General features: G+C 58.8%; 1 protein-coding gene across 7 annotated transcripts in view; it reads left to right on the plus strand.

The window, feature by feature from the left end:
- Positions 1-19040, plus strand: part of RNF24 (ring finger protein 24) — a 32253-nt gene extending 13213 nt beyond the window's left edge. For 5 of the 7 annotated variants that reach the window (XM_075092211.1, XM_075092213.1, XM_075092216.1 and 2 more), the window contains 5 exons: positions 4109-4258; positions 12346-12388; positions 13174-13215; positions 15769-15848; positions 17575-19040. In XM_075092211.1, coding sequence (XP_074948312.1) covers positions 4116-4258; positions 12346-12388; positions 13174-13215; positions 15769-15848; positions 17575-17713 — 447 coding nt within the window. In that variant the 5' untranslated portion in view covers positions 4109-4115 and the 3' untranslated portion in view covers positions 17714-19040. Of the gene's footprint in view, positions 1-1205; positions 1318-2159; positions 2501-4108; positions 4259-12345; positions 12389-13173; positions 13216-15768; positions 15849-17574 lie in introns of those variants that run through there. The other 2 variants (XM_075092210.1, XM_075092217.1) reach the window with 2 other exon arrangements.
- The last annotated feature ends 1027 nt before the right edge of the window (positions 19041-20067 follow it).

The raw sequence follows: 20067 nt of genomic DNA on the forward strand, positions 1-20067 counted from the left end.
CCCTCCCTGACTCCTCCATACGCCATTAACCGGAACCCGGCTTTTAATTAAAGCTTGTTTTTGCAATCGCTGAAGACACGGCGGCTTCAGCGGAGGGTGTAAGGGCGGAGGAGGCGCAGAGCTCGGGTCGTTCCAGTCCCGGCTCCCTCTGCGTCCCTGCCAACGGCCCCAGGGCGAGGACGCGCCGATCCTTTTTATTTTTGCAGGCTGTTGTATCGTTAAACAAATACCCTCCAGTTCCCGCCGTGCCGCAGCCTGGGAAAGTCAGATTTTTCTCTGCTTTGCTTTAGTCGGAGGTGGGTTTGTATCCAATATGTATCACAAAGAAATGTGCATGCGGACATATATCTATTTACTTTATGATTTTGCTCCAGCTGCCCTTGGAGACTCCTGTAGGGATTTCCTGGTTCAGGGCTTTCTCTTCCTGCTTTTCCCCCAGCTTTATCTTTCTTCAGTAAACTTTATTCTTTTGTCCTGAGCCGCTGTACCCTTCCCAGCCCGGGATGTTTCACGATAGTCTCCCTGGGATCTCACGCTCCGTGAGGACACGCAGACCCGACGGACCCGGTCGCAGGCGGAGGCCGCGGGGACTGGGGCTCTGGGCCCGCCCCAGTTCCCCGCCGCCTTGTCTCTGCTATCACAGCAGGTTCATTTTTTCTCAGAAGAAGAGCAAGTCAGCATCTTCCCTCTCCAATAACCGCCCGCTGCAGAGGGTCGCGGCCTCTCCAGCCTCCCCAGCCCTGAGGAGATCCTTCTCTCCTTCCCTTTCTCTGGGCAGCTCGTGCGCCATGTTCCAGGGCTGCAGGGACTTGCAGGGGGTGGTGGGTGCCCCAGGAGGGACATCTGCCTGCTCCAAAACGCCTCGGCTGTGGGGAGAGCAACAGGGAGGCTTTTGTTCTGCACCAGAAACTTTTCATCCTTCTTTATGGCTCCTTTTTTATTTCTTTTGGCTGAGCTCTCGCAAATCTGAAGCAGATTAAAATACAGTTCCTCCCCCAGCTCCCCTAAAAAACTAAAAACCCAACCCCAAAGCTTGGCTGCTTAAAGTCATCAGGTTTCAGTGAAGTCTTTTAAAATTAACAGTTTCCTGGATCCTGTGCAGGCTAACTTATTTTTCCCCTCCAACCTCCGTGGTTTTTTGCCGTAACGCTCCTCAGCTGTTGCAGCGGGAGGGAGGGAGGACCAGGGTAGCTCCGATGCAGAGGAGGCTGTTTCACACCAGGGTCGGATGAATCGGGTGCAGGACTCGCCGGGCTTGCGCCGCAGGGGGCGAAGGGATGTGCCGGGTGGGCTGAGACCCTGCGGTATGGCCGGCAGGTAGGTCACGGCTGTGTCGGTGACGTTCTTTGGGGGCAAAACAGGAGGGAAGCGGTACCGTTGGAAGAAGAGGAGGATGCCATGGGTGGGATGGAGCTCTCTTTCTCTTGACTGTTTGTTTGCTGCGGGCTGTGGTGGTTCGTAGCTGCGGCCGAGGCCGTGGGGACTGGCAGAGGAGCTGCACGGCTCGGCTGGACGTGACTGTAAGGAGTTTTTCTGGCTCGATGAGATTCGCTGCCCTAAATCCAGCCTGGGTCTTCCTTATCCACCGCCTCTGCTTTTGTGCTCCATCCGCTGCGGCATCTCCTGGTGGCAGGGCTGACCCGGAGCCCCCGGCTCTGGTAAGGAGAGTTAAAGGAGTTGTAAAGGGAAGAAAAAGAGCAGTTGGGTGCTGGTCGGTTTTGTTGCCTCTTCTCCAAGAGTGGTCTCTCTGTCCTTGCAAAAAATCACCTGAAGCTTTCCTGGATGGAGAATATTTGATTTTCTCTTGGGTGGTTGAGGAGCTGAAGCCAGCCAACCTTGGCCAGAGCCTTGGCCAACGCCAGTGACTCTCAACACAAGCCCAAGGGCAAGCGGGGACAGCTGGAACCTCGTCCTCCAGCCGGAACATCCTCTGTTGCGTGACTGTGACCAAGGGGAGAGCCCCTGAACCATCTAAAATCCCTTTGACCCAGCAAACGGCGCAGAGATGAAAACCAAGCCCGACCCTACATAGCAACGCTGAGCTGCGCATTAACTCCGCTGGAGCAGGGAACAAAGGTTTGGGGGCTGGTTTTGACTTTTTTTTTTTTTTTTTTTAATTTATTAGCAAAGCAAAACAGCTCGGCTGAGCAGAGCAAGTGTCGGTGGAGGGGTGTGAGCTGCCGGGTGGTTGCTGTGCTATAAAATCCCATCCCTACCAGTGCTCGCTGGGGGCTGCGCCGGCTCCCCAGGCTCTTGTAGCACTTCCACGTTGGCTGGGAGAGTTTCTGAACATGCGTGTTGGTCTCTGGAAGCTTTAATCAAATCCAGGCTTTACCAGAAATCGCCTCGAAACTTCCAGCGAGCCGAGGAAACTGAAAGCAGCTGGAGTGAGGAGGCTCTCGGGCGGGTGCTCGGTGCCGGCAGGGATGCTCCCCCAGGCGAGGGGTGCGAGGAGGGTGCAGGTGAGGGGCTAGAGCCGGCGAAGCAGCCGGGACGGAAGGTGAGTCTGCTCCCTGCGTAGCAGCTCGGGAACGGGCAACGTGTATCTGAGCAACGCACGTAAAACGGAGGGATGGAGGAAAACCCAGCGGGTTTAGCAGAAAAGGGGCGTGAAGGAGCTGCAGGAGCGAGGATGCCGCTCGGAGAAGGAGCAGGGTGTTCTGAGGATGCTTTGATTTTTGGAGCATTGCTCCCCGGCACGTTTGGCTTCGGGCCCCGCGGTTTCCCCAACGCCTTCTCACCCCGTGCAAAAACTGGGAGCCATGCAATTAATGCGCCGTTGAAAACTCCCTGCTCCCGGGGAAGGGTTTGTTGTCCCTCAGTAATTTTATTTGGGAAACGGAGTGCAGGCTTCAGGTACTTTCCTTGCTTGTTGTGCAATTTAATCGCGGGTCCAGCCCTCTCCCTTGGGCAGAAAGGAAAACAAAGCATGGGTTTTAACTTCCTTTTCTAAGCTGGGGGTGGGTGAACTTTATGCCTGGCCAGAGACGGTTCTGATCACTCACGGGTGAACGGCTCGGAGAGCGATTGCGATAGAAAGCAATAATAAGAAGCAATAATAAATACGTGCTTTCCAGTTAAGGGTTTTGCGTATCAATGCGGCGTTGTGGCAGCGAGGGGGGTTTTATGGCGATACAGAGACACCGGGCTGTTTTGCCACCTGACTCCTGGAAAACGCTCCGCGAGGGTTGTCATAAAATACGAGCGGCCCGTGTGATAAAACTAAAATCATGGGAGAGACGATACACTGAAGGTGTTACTGTGGGCAGCTGCTCATGGTTTAATTCCTCCGAGGGGAGGGAGGTTTTGGTTACGCGTCCGAGACGTGCTACGTCGACAGCCAAAATAGCTGCGTCTTCCTCGTTGCTGCCGCTCGCGGCTGCTCTGGGGTTTTGCCGGGGGGAAGCAGCGTGGGGTTATACTGAGGAATGAAGCTGAAACCTGCAAAAATACCCTTAAACCGCCTGACCCGGATCTTCAGTGGAAAAAAACCAAACCAAGCCTCTTTAACAGCCCCTGTAATTCCTCAGTGGTGCCGCCATACGGCGTGGGAGTGCCCACGTCCTCTCCATCCCACCCGGGATGCACTGGGAGCGTGTTGAACCCGCACCGGGTCACGCGCGTGCGTTTGGAAGGGGGATTTCTGCGGAATGAGGAATTGATCTTGGAAAGAAACCACAGGAGGGAAAGGGAAGAAAAACCTTCCTCGCTGCGAGGCTTTCTGGCTGCTTTCAATATTTTTGCCTAATTAATGAGGGTTTGGGGATATTGGCTGCGGCCAGGGCTGCTCGGATGCAAATCCCCACCGTCCGATGCAGCGTTTAACTTGAAGGACGATGTGTGTAGGGAAGAGGGGAAAATAGTTGGGAGGGGAAGCTCACAGGGGGAGAAGAAAAATTCCAGCCCTGCTTTGTTTTCAGGGCTGCCGAGCTGGGGGCTCGGCTTTGGGCAAGGATTCGCCCGGGGGGGCGAGGAATGAGGAGGCAGCCCTGCTGCCTGCCCTCTCCTTCCCCCGCCCACCTTTGGAGGGGCCCTTGGTCTCCGCCGAAGGGTGTCCTGAGCTGCTGAAGGAGCCTCACCTCCTTGTGTTTTCTCCCTGTCTCCGCAGCCTACCCATGAGCTCGGACTTCCAGCATTACAGTTTCAGGATGCCGAACATCGGGTTCCAGAACCTGCCTCTCAACATATACATCGTGGTTTTTGGCACGGCCATCTTCGTCTTCATCCTCAGTTTGCTTTTCTGTTGCTACTTGATCAGGTAAGGGAATTTTCAACAACAGCTGCCCCGGTTCCGACCGAGCCCCGATCAAGGACGGCATCGCCTCGTCCTTCCACGATGCGTCTCGTGCCAGCCCGGTGCGAGCCCCAGAACCACTTCATGGTTTAATTTTCCCTCAATGTCAAAGAATTTTCCTTGGCCACGTAGCGTCAGACCCACCGGTCATCCCAAATAGAGCCACCAGACCCAGGGCCAACGCGGTGAGCACCGAACGCCACCTGCCCAACGCGTCGCGGAGCCACCCGTCCCGCGGGGCAGTCGCGTTATCTTTAGAAACAGGAAAGAGATTTACGCGTACGCTCAAACAGACATGAAAACATGGTTGGTTGGCTTCTCAAAGAGACTGGAAAGGGGATGCTTTATGGTTCCTGCTCTCTGCTTAATGTTTCAACACGTTTTCCTCTTTAATGAGTAACTTGTGTACTGAGCGCTTAAGAAATGTTTAATACCTGCTCCGTTCGTTATTGTACACAAATTGCTCGTTCAACAACGCAGTTTAGAGATTAATGATGCAGAGTTGATTTGTTGATCTGAACGGTGGGAGCGGGACGGGAGGGTTAAAGGTTGTTCCAGTTTGGGGCTTGTTTTAATTATTTTATGGGCTAATGGGGAAGAGGGTTGGACTGTGAATTGAGAGGGGGATCTCCTCCTGCCGGAGAGAGAGCAAGAGGCAAGTGGGGAAAACCATAGAGCCCAGGGATCAGGGCGGCAACGGGGGCAAGTTGAATCTGACTGAATCTGGCTGAAGAGAATCACAGAATCACAGAATGGCCTGAGCTGGGCGGGACCCACAAGGCCCATCGAGCCCAACTCCCATCCCTGCACAGGACACCCCAAATTCACACCGTGGCTCTGAGGCCTTGGCCAAGTGCTTCTGGAACATCGCCAGGCTGGTGCCGTGATGCCTCCCTGGGGAGCCTGTGCCAGGGCTCCACCACCCTCTGGGGGAAGGACCTTCTCCTAATGCCCAGCCTAACCCTCCCCTGGCACATCTCCCTGCCGTTCCCTCGGGGCCTGGCGTTGGGCACCAGAGAGCAGAGACCAGCACCTGCCCCTCCTCCTGCCCTTGGGAGGGAGCTGCAGAGCGCCATGAGGGCTGCCCTCGGCCTCCTCTGCTCCAGGCTGAGCAACCCAAGGGACCTCAGCCGCTCCTCATATGGGATGCGGGGCCATCTGCGGCGCTCCCTGCGGCCCAGAGCAGAGGGCATCGCTGTGCCGGCAGCGGCTGCCGGAATCCTGCGCGGGGCAGAGCTTTTCCATCCCCTTTCCCTCCCTTCTGGCGTTTGAGATGGCACCAGCTCCCCACTAGCCGTACAGCCGTCGCATCCTCTCCCTCCGGCCCACTAAGACGGACGCCTGGTCTCTTCTTGCGCCACGGAGGCTGTGCCTGGCTGGCTCACAGCAGGCAGTCCTGCTGGCTTTTCTATCCAGAGGGTGTTGAAAATGTTTTGTCTTCCTTTCGTAGACTAAATCTTGCAGGGAAGCAAGATTTCAGCGTCACCACCTAAATATTTGATAATTTCCACCTATTTTCAGCTCTGTACAAAGCAAAACCTCATAGAACTTGCAGGTGAGCCCAAACCCAGGGTTATCCGGGGGTGATTGGGGCTGCCTGGGCACCAGATCTTCACTTTTTCCTGCAATTATGCACAAGAAAAGGGTGTTTGAAGGTGCAGCGCATCCATCCGCCCTGGCAGACAAGGCAGAAACAGATCGAGAGGTCGTCCCCGACCTGGTGATTTGTATCTCAGTGCTCGATGTAACGAGGTCTGTGCCGGGGTGTTGCATCTGTGCCAGCGTTCGCATGTCAGCTGGGACTCCAGTGGGAGGGGATGCAAAAAAAAAGCAGACAAACGGCGTTCAGAAGGCTCGAGAACATGTTTTGCCTGGTTCGAGCGTGAATCCCTACGGCTCGCTTGCGACATGAAGAGGTGTTTGGACTTTCAGAGTATTTTCCTGGGCACCGGGTCTTGCTGGGTGTGTTCTGCCCCGAAGAAGAAACAACAAGTAGTAATGTCTGGAAGATCAAGCCAGAAAATCTTTTTAAATTTAGAAGTCGGAGGCGTGTTGTACGAGAGAGGGTGAGTAACCTGTGAAACAAGCCAGCCAAGGAAGTGGCAAGCCCTCCATCTCTTCGGGTCTTTAAATCAAGACAGAGGGCCTTTCTGGGAGAGGGGTTTTGGCTCCCATTGCCAGGAGTAACGAAGTGCTAGTTAACGACCTGTGATAGATGGAAGGCTGGATTAGATCAGCTAATGGTCCCTTTATAGCCCTGAACTTTACAGAGACTCTGCAAATCGCTCTTCAAGCCACTGCCCCCAGCTCTACTATTGGCAAAACGGTGTCCAAAAAGAATCCTCCGGCCCTCGTTTCGGAGGGTTTCACCGTGCCACGGTGTTCAGCCATGCCGATGTGCCCCAGGAGCATCCACCTCCTTTGAACTGGCTGGAGCTTTGGCGAGGTTTGGAAAGCCTTGCACGGATGGATGGCGGGACGAGGGCTGCACACCTGCAAGTGCTGAGCAGCCGAAATGATCGTTCTGGGAAGGGTTTGCTCCCCTTCGGTGCCGTTTAACGCCCAAGCGTTGCTGGTGCCTGGCTTGTGTAAATACCCGTAGCCCTGAGGCGGGAGGATTTGCTATACAAAGTAAGATATGGAATTTAAATTGAATTTTTCCCCCTCCTGAACCAGCTGCTCAAGCCTCCTGGATCACCCCGTGCATTCCTGACCCCTTCTGCAGTGAGAGCTTTAAGACAGGTTTACATCTGGGGGCCGCATAAAAGAGAGGTGTTATTTTAACAAGCAGATGCAGCGTGGATCGCGCTGCAGAACTGACCCGGGGCGGAGGGGACGGACCCGTCGGGGCTCTGCTCGCACCCATGGGGATTATTTGCAGGTAACGGGCTCACGGCTTTCCCTGTGCCCTGCTTCAGTGCAGAGGCAACGCAGCCCATCCTGTCCCTCTCCCTCCTCTCTCGTGACTCACACATCTGCAAATATTTGGCAAATGAGGAGCGGAGCTCGTGACACCATCCTCTGGGCCCTGGTTCTCATCGCCTGCTCCGGGTCAGAGCATCCTGCACAGCCCTGCTACGCATCCCCGGCTGGGGAGGCCTCCGGCACACGAAAAAGCCTCTATCTGGTGTATTTTCCCCCCAAATCGTGGAGCCGATGGCGTTAAAGGACGCGCCGGGGAAGGAGGGCACGTGGGCTGTGCTTCGCAGCCGTGTCAGCACAGAGCGCGCTGCCCGCTCCGGCGGGAGGAAGAAGTGACGGTTTTAATCGGGTTGGCTCAAAACGGAGTCCAATAAGAATTTCAGCTGAAAGCGACGCAGAGATCATCTCTGTGCACAGCCCAGGCAAATCTCGAGCTCCCCTGCTGCTGCAAACCCCGCCAGTAGAAAGCGTGAGTTCCGCCCTGGCGCCTGCTGCCTCTGCTTGGAAAACTAAATTAAAAAAGAAAGGGAAGAAAAAGGAAATGAAATTTTTTGGGAGCCGTTTGTGTCTGATCTCCACCAAATTAATGAAAGGAACAACCTGGCGCTGCCGTCGGTCCCCTAAAGCCCGGTTGAGAAGGATGCCAAGCCGAGCGGCACGGTGCGTCCCGAGCATTCGCACGGCGACGCTTGCCCCGGGTAAGCGCCGCCGCATCCTCTGTGCCCGTGCTTTGCTGCCGGGTGCGCGGGGTTCGGCGCTGCCCGGGCTAGGGCGGCTCAAAGGCTGCGGGAGGCGCAGGGCGTGTAGCCCTTAAAAAAGCCCTTTTTTATAGGGCTCTTCCCTTCTGCCTTCGAACCCGAACGTGGCTGTGGGTTTGGAGAGCCCGAGGAGCCCAGCCACACCGGGGAGGGCGATGTGGCCATGGGGCAAGGAGTCGGCGCTGGCACCTCTCTACTCCTTCCACTCTAAAGCATTAAATAAGCAGATCTTGGAGGGTAAACCTGCAAAAAGTTGTTCCCTCTGCATTTTATTCCTGTAGTCATTCAGTTGCCACAGAGGATTTGGAGTCACCCGGGGAAGCGGGGTGCCCCCTCTCCTTTGGGAGGCGCGGAGGCCTTGGGAAGAGACCACAAAACCCGCAAGAGGTGGTTGCTCAGAGGCGGGTGACAGTGCGCACGCACACACGGCCTCCAGCCACATGCTGGCTTTTAAGGTGCTCTGTGGTCCCTCAGCCGTCTGCCGGGGATTCCTCCGGAGCCACAGCTCTTGCCCAGAGATGGATGAAGCTCCGGGCCTGATGGGGAATGGCGCTTGCTGGGACGTGGGGTCTCGTAACGACATCTGCGCTGGGTCTGGCCGGGTTGTGTCTGGCCTGGGATCCTGGCTTTGACAGGAAAGCTGAGCAAACTAGTGGTGTTCCCCAGGGGTCTGTGCTGGGTCCAGTGCTGTTCAACATATTCATCAGTGACCTGGATGGAGGGACAGAGCGTCCCCTCAGCGAGTTCGCTGATGATACCGAGCTGGGAGGAGCGGCTGATTCACCAGAAGCTGTGCTGGCATCCAGCGAGAGCTGGGCAGGCTGGAGAGCTGGGCCCAGGGGAGCCTCAGGGGATTCAACAGGAGCCAGTGCAGGGCCCTGCCCCTGGGGAGGAACAACCCCCCGCACCAGCACAGGCTGGGGGGGACCTGCTGGGGAGCGGCTCTGCTGAGAGGCCCTGGGGGTGCTGGGGGGCAGCGAGGTGACCCTGAGCCCGCACCGGGCCCTTGGGGCCAAGATGCCAGCGGTGTCCTGGGGTGCATGGAAAGGAGTGTGGCCAGCAGGGCGAGGAAGGTTCTCTTCCCCCTCTGCTCTGCCCCAGTGAGGCCACATCTGGGGTGCTGCGTCCAGGTCTGGGCCCTCCCAGTTCAAGAAGGACAGGGAACTGCTGGGGAGAGTCCAGGGGAGAGCTACGGAGATGCCCAGGGGCTGGAGCATCTCCCTTGTGAGGAAAGGCTGAGAGACCTGGGTCTGTTCAGCCTGGAGAAGAGAAGGCTGAGGGGGGATCTCATCAATGCCTATAAATACCTGAAGGGTGGGTGTCAGGAGGACGGGGCCGGGCTCTTTCTAGCGGTGCCCAACGCCAGGCCAAGGGGCCACGGGCACAAGCTGGAACACGGGAAGTTCCCCCTGAACATGAGGACAAACCCCTTCCGTGTGCGGGTGCCAGAGCAGGGGCACAGGCTGCCCAGAGAGGCTGTGGGGTCCCTTCCCTGGAGACATTCACCCCCCGCCTGGACGCGGCCCTGTGCCCCTGCTCTGGGTGTGCCTGCTCCAGCAGGGGGTGGGACGGGGTGAGCTCCAGAGGGCCCTTCCAGCCCCCGCCATTCTGGGATTCTGTGAGAAGTGGACGGAGCTCACACACTTTGGGACCAGATGCACTCACTCTGTTCCCTGTGACCTTCGGGGAGGTGGGGTCTGGTTTTTGGCCAAGTCTCCCCGTACAGCTTGGCAGCGACCCGTGCCGGTGATCGCCGCTCCCCCGGCAGCACGGGTTGCAGGGATCCATGTCCTGGCGGTCGCTGCTTCTCCCCAGAGCCGGGCGCCTGGGCTTGTTCTGCGCGACTCCTTCCCTCCGCTGACTTCGGCTTGTTGGGGCCAAAGCCTCGGCGGCCGCTCGGCACTCTGTAAAACATCCTTCTCCCCGTGCTGGGAGAGTTTTTCCCTTTGTATGTGGTCTCCAGCCGCGCGTCTTGCTCTGCCCCATCTGTGTTTCATAACCGGTTTCGCAGCCGCCGCCATCCCTGCGGGTCGGGCCGGTTTCATCCTGCTTTTCTCTATTGTTCGTGCATCTTCTGTCGGCGGCTCTGCCCGGGGTCGTTGGTGGAGGGATGCGACCCCAGCCCTCTCCTCCCTGCCTGCCGCAGTTTTATCCAGGCTCAGCAGGCGGGTTCCCTGCCAGGCAGCACCATCAGAGGAGGAGGGATGGCTCGCCGCTAAATTTGGGGCTCAGAAGCAATTTTTTCTGCAGCATTAGGCTGCATTTTTACCCATTCCTCGGTTTTTAAGGCCCATGACATTTCAGGGGTGTGTGTGTGTGTTGTTTTCGAGCAAAAAGGACAGGGATATATTTTTACATCCTATTTTTATAACTCACCCAGTGCAGCCTTGCGGGATCAGAAATCCTCCGAGAGCTGAGGGTGAAAGAGCTGGGGCTTGAGATGGCTCCCAGAATATTTTAGAAGTGGAATTACAGGAATTACATAGAATCATGGCATGGTTTGGGTTGGAAGGGACCTTTAGAGCCCATCCAGTCCAACCCCCTGCAGAGAGCAGGGACATCTTCAACCAGATCAGGTCACTCAGAGCCCCATCCAGCCTGGCCTTGGGTGTTTCCAGGGCTGGGGCATCGACCACCTCTCAGGGCAACCTGGGCCAGGGTTTCACCACCCTCATCATAAAACATTTCTTCCTTAGATCCAGCCTAAATCTGCCCTCTTTTAGTTTCAGACCATCACCCCTTGTCCTGTCACAACAGGCCTTGCTAAAGAGGTCACCCCCATCCTTCCTACAGCCCCCCTTTAAGCACTGGAAGGCCGCAATAAGGTCTCCCCGCAGCCTTCTCTTCCCCAGGCTGAACAACCCCAACTCTCCCAGCCCGGCCCCACAGCAGAGGGGCTCCAGCCCTCGGAGCATTTCTGTGCCCCCTCTGGCCCCGCTCCAACAGCCCCGTGTCCTTCCCGTGCTGAGGAGCCCCGAGCTGGAGGCGGCACTGCAGGGGGGTCTCACAGAGCGGGGCAGAGGGGCAGGACCCCCTCCCTCGCCCTGCTGCCCGCGCTGCTGGGGATGCAGCCCAGGGCACGGTTGGGTGTCTGGGCTGCGAGCGCACATCGCCGGCTCGTGCCCAGCTCTTCACCCCCAGCACCCCCAAGTCCTTCTCCGCAGGGCTGCTCCCAGTCCCCCCACCCCCCAGCCTGTTCTGATACCGGGGGCTGCCCCGGCCCAGGGGCAGGACCTTGCCCTTGGCCCTGTTGAACCTCATGAGGCTCTCCCAGGCCCACCTCTGCAGCTCATCCAGGTGTCTCTGGATGACATCCCGTCCGTCTGGTGTGTCAGCTGCCCCGCTCAGCTTGGTGTCACCTGCAAACCTGCTGAAGGTGCCCTCGATCCCACTGTCCATGTGTGGATCTCCCTCCTGTGGATGCCCCAGGAATGGATGCTGTTGGGGGAAAGAAACCCACACAAAACCCCAGAATTGTGCTGAGCGCAGCAATTTGAAGGGTGTGGTGTTGAGCGAAACAGCTTATCATCCCGCTTTTGCTCCCCGGCTCCATCCCTGAGGCCGGGAGCACCGGGCTCATCCCGTGCCTGAACCCAGCGCAGCCCCGCCAGCTCCCCAAAAACCCCCCAGACCCCTCGCTCTCCTGCGGGCTCTGGCAGCTCGTCCTCCCTGGTTATTAACCGCCCCTGTGATGGGAGGTGAGAGGCGGATGGATCCCCTTGCGCCTCTCCCAGAGCTTTCTGCTCGGGTGCTGTCTCCGGACAAACGCTGCCCTCCGCGTGCTTGGCTGGCAGGTGAGCTCTCGTTGAACGCCTCTTCTGGAGAGTTCGGGGGCAGAGGCAGCACGGTTGAGGTCGTAATGGAATATGAAGCTGTGCTGGAGGAAGCCAGCATCGCCCAAGCAGTGCGATGGGGGCTTCGGTGGGAGACCCTGAGCGGGGAGGTCTCCTCCCCCATCCCCCTCCAGCGGGAGCGGGGCTTTCCTCGGGACGGAGCACCCATCACTCGGGAAAACGTGCCGCGGCCGGTCTGGGAGTTGTTGGCAGCGGAAGCGGTTGGAAACTGGGGGGGGATTTATGGCGGCTCCTGATTTACTGAACGACCTTTTCTGGCTGTAGCGGTGCAGGTGATGCCTGCATGGCACACCAGGGAGGTCAAGAAAGAAGGGGAGGAGGTTCTGGATGGAGACGTGGCCTCCCCGGTGCCAGGGGAAGCCGGCTGTCGCTTAAACATGCCGGTTCACGTGGCCATTCTTGTTTCTGAAATGAAAAATTAAATATATTATATCTGGAAAGGAGGGAAATGTTTGCTGTATTACAGAAATCCTGATTTTTTTCCTTGTCTTCACGTTTCTCCCCGTTCTGATTGCAGGCTCAGACACCAGGCGCACAAAGAGCTTTACGCCTACAAACAGGTGAGCTGACACACAGTAAGTCGTCGCCTTCTTCCCTTCCGCTTAGCGCCGAATCCGCGTTGGAGTAGTCGCTCCGTCAGGTTTCCTCATGCTGTTCTTCACCCTGGGAGGCTTTTGGTCTTGGAAGAGAAGTCGTAATGCCCGGGTGAACGTCCATCCCCGTTGATTTAATGTTTTGCCCCAGCTGGGCACCGCAGGAGCGTCCCTCACCCGTTGGTCCGCAGGTCTCCGCATTTTCGGCCGCGGTCCCTGGGCGGCGGGTTCGCCTCCGCCCCTGCGGCGCCTTGGCTGGGCGATCTCTCCAGACCCTCGCCTCATTTCCCGCTGGTGAGCAGCGATGCCGTCGCTTCCCCAGCAACCAGCCGACGTCTTGCTTTTCTCCAGGGCTTGGCTCGTTTTTGTGCCTCCCGTCTGTCATTCCAGCAGGAAACCGGGCGGAAACAATCTGATCACAGGCGGTCGGCCTGTGTTTATTGCCCGCTCCAGGTGTTGAGCCTGGGCAGAGCGAAAACAAAGCGACGGAGGCCCACGGGGGAGCTCCCTGCACGGCACCAGGGCCCGGGAGGTTTAAATTTGGGAGGAGACCTCCCAGATTTGGTGCTCCTGTTCACAGTTATAGCTGCGCCTCTGGGGCCTGCGCAGGGACGATGAAGTGAAGGCTGTGCTGGGAGAACTGGGGGTTCCCAGTCCTGCTGGGGCGCTAACTGGGAGCTCAATTTACGGAGGTTTTTGTTGTGATCACTCTTGCAAAAGCCGTGTCCTGACCCCGGCGCTTTGTCTTACAGGTTATTCTCAAGGAGAAGGTGAAGGAGCTGAACCTGCATGAGGTGAGTACATCCCTGGGGCGGTAGCGTGGTGGGAAAGAATGTCTCACCCTCTTCTTCCTCACGCTGGGGAGGGGATGGCAGGGACAGGCAAAGGCTGGCCACGAGTAGGAAGGTGCAAAAACTCAAATTATAAACTCCTGCAGAAGCAGGATGCCCAGGCAGGTGTGCCGGGGTCGCTGCCCGCGGCCGGGTTTGCTCAGCAGCCTCTTCCCTCGTCCCAGGGTTAACGGCAGGTCCGCCTCTCCCTGTTATTTACCGCACTGTTAGTTTTATTATTTACTGCATTATTATTATTATCACTGCGATAAGGAGCTGTGGATAAAAGGGGAGGCGGATGCTGGCCAGGCTGTGTATAAACAGCGTCCCTTGACGGTTCCGTCCCACCCAGCCCCGCTTGGCCTCGCCGCCACTGCCAGAGCCTGATGATACCCAGCGCATCAATGCCTTCCTCAGGCAGAGTAAACTCTGCCGGGATTTAATTGAGATCAAAGATAAACACCCTCTCCCGGCCCCTGCCCCTCGCACTCCTGGTCTGTGGCTCTGCAGAGGAGAAGCTGGCAGGAAGAGGCAGGCGAAGGGGCGTCTGCTTGGGCGCGTTAAGAATTAAACCCCATTTTTCCAGCCCTAAAAATACAGGGGTTTCTTCTTGGATTCGGGAAGAGGGCAGAGTCCGCGGCAGCCCTAAGGCAAAGCCTGGGTGGGTTGGCTTTTCGGCTTTGCGGGGGGAATTGCGACGGCGCAGGCGCAGCGGTGGCTCCTCGCTGGCTCCCTCCGCGTTCACGAGTTCACGTTCGTGGTCCCTACTTACAGACCATTTTTCATGCTGACATTGAGCAGGAACCTGCTCGAACCCTGCTTCAAACGCGGGCCGGGTTGATTTCCCTTAATGACAACAAAAACGCCCACCCGCATCCTGGACCCGAGTCCTCTCCTCGGTTAAATACCAGCTCTGTTTGTTTATAAGCCGCGATTTTTTCCTGTAACTCCCTGAGCGGGGCCACGAGAGCCCGTCCCATGTTTTCTCCTCGCCCTCCAGGGACTAAATCCCCGGGGCGGGAGGGCGGCTGAGGGCCGGAGGCGTCCCTGCTCGGGGCCCCCGTTTCTGAGCCACTCGCGTTACATTGACTCGTAGCGGGCTTTTCGCCAGCGCACGGACTCAAAAGCGCTTCCCGGGGTGAGAAGCTCGTCACAGGGAGGGGGATTTGGGAGCATGCTGGAGGCGGGAAGGGCAGCGATAACCCTCCGGCCGCCTCCTCCGTCACCCCCGCGCCTGGTTCTGCACAGCTCTCCCAGCCCAAATGCTTTCGGGGAGGACAAGGGGTGCGTGGGGATGGGGGTGGAGCAGCTCAAGCTCTTCCCTGCGATTCGGGAAAGGCTGGAAAGGATTTCCTCCGTCTCCCTCCAAAATATCCCTTTTTGGGCATTTGAATTTTGGTATTTACAGTAAGCGGTTCTGGAAAGCGGAGCGTGGAGGGGGCGGATTTTGCAAGGCCACAGGGCGGCTGCCAGGGCTCGCCCGGAGCCATGCGGAGGGGAAGGTCTCCCCCCGAGCCCTCCAGCCCCCTGTTCTGCGTTTGCTTTTCCCCTTTTTTTTCCCCCATCACAGGGCTCGGGCCGGGTGTGCTCCCCGGGGGCCGGCCGAGCCTTTTCTCGCTTTGTGCAACAAGCTTCGGGTGGCTGGAAGGGATCGATGGGCACCGCTTCCCGGGAAAGCCGGGAGACCCCGCAGCGCTTCCAGCCTCCTGCCTCCTCCCCAGGGCTGCTGCTTGGGGCTGGCCCTCGTCTGGCTGCCGGGGACTCCCAGGCTGGGGGTGGGAGAACCAGCCCTGAGTATGCCAAACCCCTGGGAGTATCCAAAACAGGCCAGGAAAAACTGGTGCTGTTGCGGGAGGAGATTCCGGCTGGGGCTTTGGCCGGGAAAACACCCACCAGCCTTCCCCTCGCTGGGGCAGATGCGCCCTTTGCCTCTTCCTCCTCCCAGCGCTACCCTTGCGGGTGCAGCTCGCTCCCCAGGGCCCCGCAGCCACCTGCACCCGTCCCCCTGCACCCGCAATCCTCCGGCACGGCAAAACACAACCCAGCCCTGCGGCTGCTGCGCCGGGGGCTTCGGGGTCCCCTCTGCCGGGGAAGGGAGGGCCCGAGGGCGGGCAAGGCTTTAGGGGGGATTTGGCCCCTCTGGGATGCAGAAACCTCCCAAACATTGCTGCTGCTGCAGCACGGGGGCAAAAACAGGCAGGTCTGCGGTCAGCAGAGCGGGTTTGCAGCACGAGAGGCGGTTGCGTTCCCTGTGGTACGGGGGGCGGTGGTGCTGCCCCCCGCCCCAGCGCATCCCCGCCCCAGGCAGGAGCCAAATTGCCCCTTTTTTGTCCCCCAACCGAAGGCGAGGGGGGTGAGCGCTGGGGGAAGTGGAGACTGGCCCAGGGCATTGCTTAGGGGGAGCGTTTTTATTTTTAGGGGAGCGTTTTGGCCAGTTCAGAGCTGGCCCCGTAGTTTTCATGTGCAAAAAACCCCCTTTCCCAGCGGCTGAGTCCCTTTTCTCTCAACGACTTTCAGATCTGTGCCGTTTGCCTGGAGGAGTTCAAGCCCAAGGATGAGCTGGGGATCTGTCCCTGTAAACATGCCTTCCACCGAAAGTGAGTGCGGGCGGCTCGGGGGGCGCGGGGGGCGCGGGGCAGGGGCTCTGCTCCTCGCTGGGGGCTCCTGCCCACCCCGGGCCCAGGGGAACTGCAGCAAAGGCCCCTCATCGAGCGGGTTTGAGCGTTTAGAGCAGCAAAGGCCCGGTCGTGAGCTGGCGAAGCCGCCTCACTTTGTACTTAGAATTTATCCATTCCAGAATGTGTGTGCATTTGTGTGAGGGGTAAATAGATTTACACATACATTACTTACACATATTTATAAAACACACAGAGAGAACGTCTGGCACAAGCTCCCCGGGGCAGGGCCTGAAGCCTGTTGATGCCCAAGAGGTGTTTGGACGCAGCTCTTGGCTGTGTGGTTGAGCACAGGGTGCCCGGGGTGGGCCTGGGTGGGCTGTTGGGGACCCCCTGGGTCTGGCAGCCCGTGCGGGAGGGACAGGGAGGTGCTGGAGCGTGTCCAGAGAAGGGCAGCGGGGCTGGGGCAGGGTCTGGAGCACAAGTGTGCTGGGGGGCGGCTGGGGGAGCTGGGGGGGTTTAGCCTGGAGAAGAGGACGCTGAGGGGAGCCCTTCTCGCTCTCTGCAGCTGCCTGAGAGGGGCTGGAGTGAGGGGGGGGTCGGTCTCTGCTCCCCAGTCACCAGGGACAGGACGAGAGGGAACGGCCTCAGGCTGCGTCAGGGGAGGTTTAGGTTGGAGATGAGGGAAAATGCCTTCCCTGCCAGAGGGGTCAGGCCCTGGCACAGGCTGCCCAGGGCGGTGGGGGAGTTACCATCCCTGGGGGGGTTCAAACACCGTGCAGACGTGGCACTTGGGGACATGGTTTAAGAATCACAGAATGGGTTGGGTCGGGAGGGACCTTTAGAGCCCATCCAGCCCAACCCCCTGCAGTGAGCAGGAACACCCCCAACCAGATCAGGTCGCTCAGAGCCCCGTCCAGCCTGGCCTTGGATGTTCCCAGGGATGGGGCATCGACCACCTCTCGGGGCAACCTGGGCCAGGGTTTCACCACCCTCATCATAAAACATTTCTTCCTCATATCCAGTCTAAATCTGCCCTCTTTTAGTTTCAAACCATCACCTCTTGTCCTGTCACAGCAGGCCTTGCTGAAGAGGTCGCCCTCATGGTAGTGTTGGGTTGGCGGTTGGACTTGATGATCGTAGAGGTCATTTACAACCTTAAAGTTTCTATGAAAAACGTCTATGTAAAAATTTTATCGATGTGTCTATTTTATAAAAATGTAAAATGTGATGAATTTTAGGTCTACAATATTTCACACATATGTATGATGTAGAGATGCATTTTATATATTTATATATTTTTATATATTTTAAATATATATATTTATAAATATATAAATATATACCTTTTTGTGTATTATATATACTTTTGTGTATGCATTTACATTTTCATATCTCTATGTCACAAATATATACACATTATACACCTACCCAAAACTCCATGCATACACCCCCCCACACACACACAAATACCCTACAGCCACGGAAGGGCACCCCAGTGGAGAACTAAAACCCAGCGGAGCTCCAGGGAGGGTGGCTACAGCTCCCACCTGGCAAGTGGCCACGGGCCATGGCCCGCCACGAGGGGTAGGGGCAGCTGCCACCCCAGGGGGGTGTGTAAGGCCACTCATTTTGGGGGGGGGGAGACAGGTTTGGCGCACCCCCATAACCATCCCTCTGTGTCCATGTCCGTCCCCCCCCTCCACAGGTGCCTCATCAAGTGGCTGGAGGTGCGGAAGGTGTGCCCGCTCTGCAACATGCCGGTGCTGCAGCTGGCCCAGCTGCACAGCAAGCAGGACCCTGGCCCCCCGCAGGGCCCCCTCCCCGGCGCCGAGAACATCGTATAGCTCCTCCGCCGCCGCCCCGGGGACCGCCCCGCCGCCGCGGGGGCACCCCGCCGCCGCCGCCACAGGGGGACGTGGGGACAACCAAAGCACTATGGCACCAGCACGGCAGGACGGGCGAGGACGCGGGCAGCCGGGCGCGGAGCCCAGAGCACTTTAGGGGGTGGCATGGCCCAAGCGGATGAGCCCCGCGCCCCCAAAACCCGTCTCCGTGGAGCCGTGCCAGGCTGAGGGGTGTCGCGCTCGAGCCAGGGCTCGATTCCCTCTCCCGGGGCAAGGAGGGGACGCTGGGTGCTCTGCAAGGCACCCTTCTCCAGCACAGCCCTTCTGCAGCGCAGGGCACGACGGAGCAGCTACCGAGCCGCCCGACGGCCTCCCGCCACGCCGCGAGGTCCCCCTGCGCACCCCAGTACGCTCCCCAGCCCCGCCGCCGTCGAAAACAATGCTGGAAACACGGGAGCGGCCCCCGTCCCCTCTCCGCCGTCGGGTTATTGGGGTCACCTTTGCAATCCCCACCTGGAAAATGGGGCCTGGGCCCCCCGGGGTTGGGTGCCCCCCCTCCGAAAGGGCTCACCTGGGCGGGGGAGCCACCGGCACCCCCCGGGAGCTGGCAGGGTGCTGGGTGCCTGGGGAGGGGGTGCGTGGGCTTCGGTTACCCCCACCCACCCCAGGGGCGGCTGCCCCCCTCCTCGGCGCGACGGGCTACCTCAGTGGGGCCGTGAGCCCACCGACGGGCACCAGCCCAGCGAAAACCATCGGCCTCCTCCTCCTCCTTGAAACTGTGGGGTGGGGCGGGGGGGCAGGCAAACCCCTCCCCGTGACCCCCACCCGGGGCGCGCTCAGGCACCAGGGCAAAGCCCCTGGCGCCCCCCTCCAGCTTCGCAACTGTTATTCCCTTTGTTTTTTGGGGAGGGGGTGTCAGTATTACACAGCGGCGGCTTTCACGGCCTCCCCCCAGGGCGCAGGACGGGGCACGGGGCTGGGGAAGCGCCGCGTGGTGTCCGTGTGTCTGTCCCCCCTCCCACCCCGTAAATCCCCTGCGACTCCCCAGGCTGTTTATGGAGCGTGGAGCCTCATAGACGTGTTTGTACACTACAAATTCTGCAGCAGAATATTTTTTAAAACATTTGCGGGGTTTTTTTGTTCTGGGTTTCTTTTTTTTTTTTTGTAAGCTATATTTTTGTATATTTAATTGCTATTTTAAAATTCTAATAATGCATCTTTTTTGCTAATCACACTATTCTTAAGGAAAAAAGAAAAACACAAAACCAACCCAACAGTTTGCATGTGATTTGACTTGAAATGTAAATAAAGGCAGTTTTTTTTGGAAGTGGGGTGTGTTTGCAGGGTGCGGGATTTGCACCTGGGAGACCCCAGCCGTGGGAGCACCCCTCCCTGCCCAGCCCTGTGGCACCCTGGGGATGTCCCGGTGGGGCTGGGACCCCCCTTTTGTGGTGGGGGAGCCTGGAAAAGGGGCTGGTGTGGGGCCAGGGCGGGTACCCCGCTGTCCGCACCCCCCCGCAGCAGAGCTTTGCTTGCTCCGGGTGCTGGGTGTGGGGAATCGCCCCGGCGGCTGTTTCACCCCACGGAAACCCCCGGCCGAGGGGGATTTCGCACCTCCTGGGCTTGGCCTGGGCTGCCCTGCTGGGGAAGAGGTTTTTCCTCCGAAGAACCCTCCCAGGCCAAAAAGCCCGGCCTAGGGGCAGGGTGTGCCTGGGGCAGCGAGGCGAGGCTGAGCTAATGCCAACCGCCCACCGACCGAGCGTGCGGTTTGAAGACGGGCGCCCAGAGTCTGGCTCAAAACCCCAGCTCCTGCCCGCCGCGGCTCAGCCCGGCTCTGCCTCCGGCCTTCACCAGCCGCCTGGAAAAATCCCCTTTTCCCCACCTCAGGCAGCCGGGGCCAGCCCAGGCTGGGAGCCCTGCGGCAACGGTGCAGGGAAGCAGCGCTCCCACCGTGCCCTCTCCATCTGTCCCGGCACTCCCGGAGCCGGCTGCCGGGGCAGCTCCCGCCTGCAGACGTTCCATGTCACCGTCTCCAGGAGGAAAGGCGAGGAGCAACGATCGGGGCGCCGCCGGCCGGGTGCCTCCGGGCGCCTCCGCCGCGCTCGCTGGGTGAGGAGTCCCCTCCGCTGCGCCTGGCACCGGGAGGCACAAAACAAGTTAGTATTTGGGTCGGGTGGTGCCTGGCTCAGCCCAGCCCACCTCATCCCTCCCTCCAAGGCCAAAGGCTCCCCGCAGCACCCACCGCCAAAGCCCTCTTTCATCCAACCCTAAAAAGCTGGAATTTTGCCCTGGAACAGCACCGGAGCCTCACCCTTGCCGGGAGCCAACAAAGGTGGGCGATGGCCCTCGGAAGG

The sequence above is a fragment of the Phalacrocorax aristotelis genome, chromosome 4 (genome assembly GCF_949628215.1).
Source record: "Phalacrocorax aristotelis chromosome 4, bGulAri2.1, whole genome shotgun sequence".
NCBI classification, from domain to species: domain Eukaryota; kingdom Metazoa; phylum Chordata; class Aves; order Suliformes; family Phalacrocoracidae; genus Phalacrocorax; species Phalacrocorax aristotelis.